At 45.8% G+C, this 5,244-nt stretch overlaps 1 protein-coding gene across 1 annotated transcript; it reads right to left on the bottom strand.

Moving 5' to 3' along the window:
* Window positions 1-1,164: 1,164 nt before the first annotated feature.
* cct5 (chaperonin containing TCP1, subunit 5 (epsilon)) lies at window positions 1,165-5,000 on the bottom strand. The gene is made up of 11 exons (XM_084474858.1): window positions 4,781-5,000; window positions 4,291-4,351; window positions 3,933-4,097; window positions 3,295-3,493; window positions 2,937-3,129; window positions 2,704-2,853; window positions 2,470-2,589; window positions 2,156-2,341; window positions 1,916-2,053; window positions 1,602-1,782; window positions 1,165-1,508 (listed from the first exon to the last, which is right to left on the bottom strand). Exons 1-11 carry the CDS (start codon window positions 4,883-4,885, stop codon window positions 1,381-1,383), a joined length of 1,626 nt encoding a protein of 541 aa, XP_084330984.1. The 5' UTR covers window positions 4,886-5,000; the 3' UTR covers window positions 1,165-1,380.
* Window positions 5,001-5,244: the final 244 nt, after the last annotated feature.

The following is a 5,244-nucleotide window of genomic DNA, read 5'->3' as shown; positions in this document are numbered from 1 at the left end:
CCCTGAGCCCACTGTAGACTACCCCAAGGGCCCTGAGCCCACTGTAGACCACCCCAAGGGCCCTGAGCCCACTGTGGACTACCCCAAGGGCCCTGAGCCCATTGTGGACTACCCCAAGGGCCCTGAGCCCACTGTGGACTACCCCAAGGGCCCTGAGCCCACTGTGGACTACCCCAAGGGCTGCTGCCCTGAGCCCACTGTAGACCACCCCAAGGGCCCTGAGTCCACTGTAGACCACCCCAAGGGCCCTGAGCCCATTGTGGACTACCCCAAGGGCTGCTGCTCTGAGCCCACTGTGGACCACCCCAAAGTGATTTTTGTTGTTGATTTGATTTTTGTTGTTAGTTGTTTTGATTGTGTTTTGGTCTTGTATTTTAAATGTGAATTTATCCTGCATTGTAGTGTATCCTGTCTGGTATGTATTTATTATGGATCTAATGTGTTTTTACCTGGCTGTAATAAAAGTTCCCCATACATTTGATTTGACTCATCCCAGCTCATTTATATATAGAGCCAACTTTGAAGCTTTCAAATGAGAAAAACCCTCAAACTAACATGGTCACAGCTGCTCAAAACCAGCATTATACCAACAAGCATTTTTTTGCACCAAAAATAAGATGACACCGGCAAAATGATTCAATGGTGTCAGTATATCAATCGCTTGTCAGGCCAGGCTTGGGGTAACTCTTGGGACCCTTTGCCGCAAAGAGGTGGCAATTCAGAGCAACTCTGCATCAACTCCCCATCTTAAGGGTTCACCACTAGTGCTAATTCAATGCATGAATGGCTGAACCACTAACATTGGTTTGTTTATTTGAAAACATTTTGCCACCATGTTAAAATTCCACTGTTGGCCAGCAATATTTCTTGCTACACAATGTGGCTAAATTCCCTCAACCATCCCATAGTAAATCCAAATTAAAGTGAGCTATACAACTGGTAATTTGTAAGATAACAGCAAATGGCTAATACATGCTTTGAGATGGACAGTAGGGATGCTGAAAATGCATTCTACATGATCAGGCTTAAAAGCACAGCCATGCATGTCTAAAACTAGTATAATTGTGTACTGTTGTACTTACCATGTATTGAGCGATCTAGGCATAATGATTTTCTTTTATTTGTGTTTTTATTTTAAAATCAAGGGACAATCACAATCATCCATAAGATTTTGGAAACAAACTTTAATGGTGACTGCAGAGCGACAACAGTATTTCATATCAAATGATAAATAGCGGTACGCAGTACGGTTTGAACATAGTGCTCGGGAAGTGCCAGAGACAGTTCTAGAGCATCTTAGAACGGTGGTGAGTGGTGGTGTGGGGGGGGGGGGGGGATCTAGAAACCTGCCAAGACTTCTCGCACCCCTGGGCCTGGCCTTTATTCCTCAACCTCGCCTGGGCTTCGGATGTCATCAATCTTCAGGATCATCTTAACCACCTGAGTGGCCAGAGAGATCTGCTGCTTCTTGCCAATCAGTGTCTCAATCACGTGTTGCTGCTTCATGTCTGAGGAGGAACAAGTTTGGATTTAGTTTCAGTTTGTGTCATCTATAATTGGCAATTGTGAAAAAAATAAGACGGATGAACCGGCTATCTTACCGTTGGTGTTAACGTGCATGCAGTCAATGCCAAGGTGGGGCTTGTTCTCGGAGACCTGTTTGGCTCGGACCTCTGTCATGGTCTGGATGGGGTTCATCCCACTGTTCTCTGCTAGGGCCATAGGGATGACCTCGAGGGCATCCGCAAAGGCCCTCATGGCATACTGCTCCAAAGACGGACACTGAGGGGCAGAGGTTTGGCACACAAGTTAGAGGGTGTGGTGCCTCCGGATAAACCACACTGGACTTTTAACACTTGATTGCAATATACCAAAAAAGCATTGGGATTAATTAATGTGCAACACAATGCAATACCTTATCAGCAGCCTTGTTGACGGCCAGGGCACATGCAATTTCGGATGCTCCACCTCCATACACGATGCGGTTGTCTCTGACCAAGTTGCGGATCACGCACAGAGCATCGTGGAGTGCGCGCTTGGCTTCCTCGATGATCTGATAGGGGAAAAATAGAAAAATCCACACAGTGGAAGTATAAATGCTTTGTTTCACGATCCCCAAGTAAAGAAATAAGGAACAAAATTAAAAAATGCCCACCATCTTGTTGCCCCCGCGAATGAAGATGGTCACTGCCCGGGAGTTCTTGCACTCCTCGATGACCAGCATGCGGTCCTTGGTGGTGCCGAAGCAGATCTCCTTCACCACACCGGCCGCTCCTAGCTTCTCGGGTGTCAACTCACTGAAACGCGGAACGATACGCCCACCGGTGGCGATGGCAATGAGCTGCAGAAACAAAAACAATTAAAGGATTGTGACTCGATAATAGTTAAGACTGGGGCACAATACGGGTACTCGGTTTCAGCCCCTTTAAGCAGGTAAAAAAAACAACAAAGTTGGATCTTTTCCTTTACCTCAATCTCAGGCCCTCCGACCCAGCGCACCGCAGGCAGCTCATTCTGCAGTAGCAGATGGTTCGCCTCGTCATCAAAGCCCCACTGACAGATAGCCAAGGTGGCGCCATTATCCTTCACCTATACAACCCCAAAACATTCAAAGTCAGTTCAGATGGTGGGACGCTCAGCCAAACGTAGCAGTCACTCCATTATACACTTATGTTGGGAGGTCGTCGATGTAGCCACACTGACCTGCTTGATCATCTCCAAGAACTTCTCCTTCTCATACTTCTGAAGTGCTCTGTAGTCCTCCACAGAGGTAACATCCAACTTATGCTTAGTCTTGGGCTTTGGGGGTTCAAACGGACAGGTGAGGATAGCGATTTTTGTGTCGTTCAGAACCTGAAAGCAGAGATGACCAGCAATTATCATTTTAGTCACATGATGGAAACGGCATCTCAGTCAGCATGGGTGATTCTTTGTACCTTTGGCATCTGCGGGTGGCTGAACTCTTTGTCCATAATGACCCCCTTGATGAGCTGCGTGTCCTCTAGTTTCCCTCCCACTTTGCCCTCCATCTTAATGAGCTCAAAGTCGACATCCTTTCTGTCCATGCTGGCCACAGTGAGGACGGCATTCACTGCAATCTCAGCCATCTGTCTGTGGCACCGATTGATCCTGGAATACAACAGCAGATCATTATCCTGTCATTTCACATATATATATATTTCATATTATTAAGAAAAAACAAATCTAGGAACCCTTTTCAAAGCCCGCAAATCATATCTTTTTTTTTTTTTAAATCAAGCAAATGGCCAAATCCACCATGTACAGGGAACTCACACTTTAGATCCTAGAGTGGTCATGGCAGTCTGGATGAGTGGTTCTCTGTTGTTGGGATCAAAGGGGAAGGTCTCGCCAATCTTTTCCAGCTGCTTAATTGCAATGGCTGCCGCCTGATCGTATCCATCGGAGATACGAATGGGGTGGATCCCCCGGTCCAGGAGAAGCTCAGCCTGCTCAAGGAGAGCCCCAGCCAGCACTGTGTAGGTCAGGGACATATATGAATCAATACCCCAGTATGGAGGACTACTGGCTCCTGCATTGGCTGAGATCAGGTGGCAGGCCCCTAAATGTATTGCTATCTGCTGGTCATGCGAATGCTGGCTAGTGTCGCATGCATTGTTAAAGGTGACATATTGTACCATCAGGTATGAGTGATGAGCCGGTAAAATGTCTTGTAACAGCTAATCACACCTGGTGGCATAATATGTCACCTTTATTTGCTACTGGCAAGTGAGCTGAAGTAAGTTTTTTTTATTCACTTACTGAAACATTTTTTTCTTCTAAGCATATCCATCAAAAACATGGAATTATCGTCCTAATGTCAGATGCTTTGTACATATTGGAGGTGTTCTACTGCGAAATGTTCTACTAGAAATTTGAGGGGCCTGAATTTTTTACACATTTGTATCCCTTACCAACAACTCCAGTTGTTCCATCACCAATCTCATCATCCTGTGATTTGGATAGCTCAACCATGAGCTTGGCGATCTGGTGGTCTACATCCATCATGCCGAGAATGGTGGCGCCGTCGTTGGTCACAGTCACTTCTCCATCACGGTCGACCATCATCTTGTCAAGTCCTAATCGAAGCAGATTGTTTAATCATGTGTAAATTGTGTAAGGGATTATTTATGTTTGATAGAGAAAATGTTTAATGTCAATGCGTCTGCATTGAATTAGGCGCGGCCATTGTAACGAGCCTGGTTTCTTGCAAATATCCACAGGAATAAGTATCTTCTTTCTTAATATAAATAGGCCTCAAGTTGTACTCACCGTTGGGGCCAAGGGACGTCTTGAGGGTGGAAGCCACAGCCTTGGCTGCCATGATGTGAGACTGCAAAACAACGCCAATGTGTCAATTAGCATTAGCGGTACCCCAAAGACTTGACATCCTGCATGGTCATGGCAGTTTGTGGTTGGGTACCAACAAAGTCGGAATGCATTGGGCTGAATCATGTCAGCAAGTGAATTAAATATGCATTTTAAGACCAAGAAACACGCAACGCCGCAGAGCAGCACGGTCCAGACGTGGGGGAAAGCATCTTGAAAAGCACATGGGCGGATGGGTTAGCATCCATTAATCCCCGAACTAACATTCGCTGGAGCTGGCTGAAACCATGTAGATGGCCGGGGTTTGCGTATTACTTGAGATGAATCATATAAACGGATATGTCATGAAACGAACTAGGCTACTTTCCGCAAATAACCCTAAGAAGCAGAGAACGACATAGCCCAGTGTGTAAAGCTAGCTAGCCCATTGTACCTTCAACGCGTCAAGGCCCGAGAGCCGCGTCTTCTTGTCCTGGTCCTTGATGATGATAAATGGCCTTCCATAGTCATCAAACGCCAGAGTCCCTAAGCTCGACATGTTGCTGAAGGACTGAGACCCCGATGGAGTCGTGGAAAATACAGATTATGATTTTTAAGAGGAAAAAGTAGAGCGTGGCTTGGCTGCAAGTCACACGGGTTTGCCGGCGACTTCTGGAAGGATCTAGGGGCGGGGAGGGCGAGACCAAGTGGATTCGTGGAGACAAATCCCTAAGACATGTAAAAAGATTGGACTTTTAAAATACCTATGTCTGAATTGAAATTGTATGTGATGTATTTCCGGATATTAATTAATTATGTGTTTATTTTGAAACCCGTTCGGTAAATATATTGTAATATTGTATTTGTACAATGTGGTTGCGTCCAATATCGTGCTATCGCGATCTTTAATCACAGTCT

The sequence above is a fragment of the Micromesistius poutassou genome (assembly GCF_964030765.1).
Source record: "Micromesistius poutassou genome assembly, chromosome: 11".
Lineage (NCBI taxonomy): Eukaryota > Metazoa > Chordata > Actinopteri > Gadiformes > Gadidae > Micromesistius > Micromesistius poutassou.
Note: the sequence above shows the minus strand (reverse complement) of the source record. Positions and strands in the feature narration are given on the sequence as shown.

Bases quoted from the DNA above. Each gene is read 5' to 3' on its own strand.
- cct5 (XM_084474858.1), bottom strand. From the start codon at position 4,885: ATGTCGAGCTTAGGGACTCTGGCGTTTGATGACTATGGAAGGCCATTT. The intron at 4,352-4,780 runs GTACAATGGGCT...GTTGTTTTGCAG, and splicing joins CGGGCCTTGACGCGTTGAAG to TCTCACATCATGGCAGCCAA. The intron at 1,783-1,915 runs GTATTGCATTGT...TCTGCCCCTCAG, and splicing joins TCAACAAGGCTGCTGATAAG to TGTCCGTCTTTGGAGCAGTA.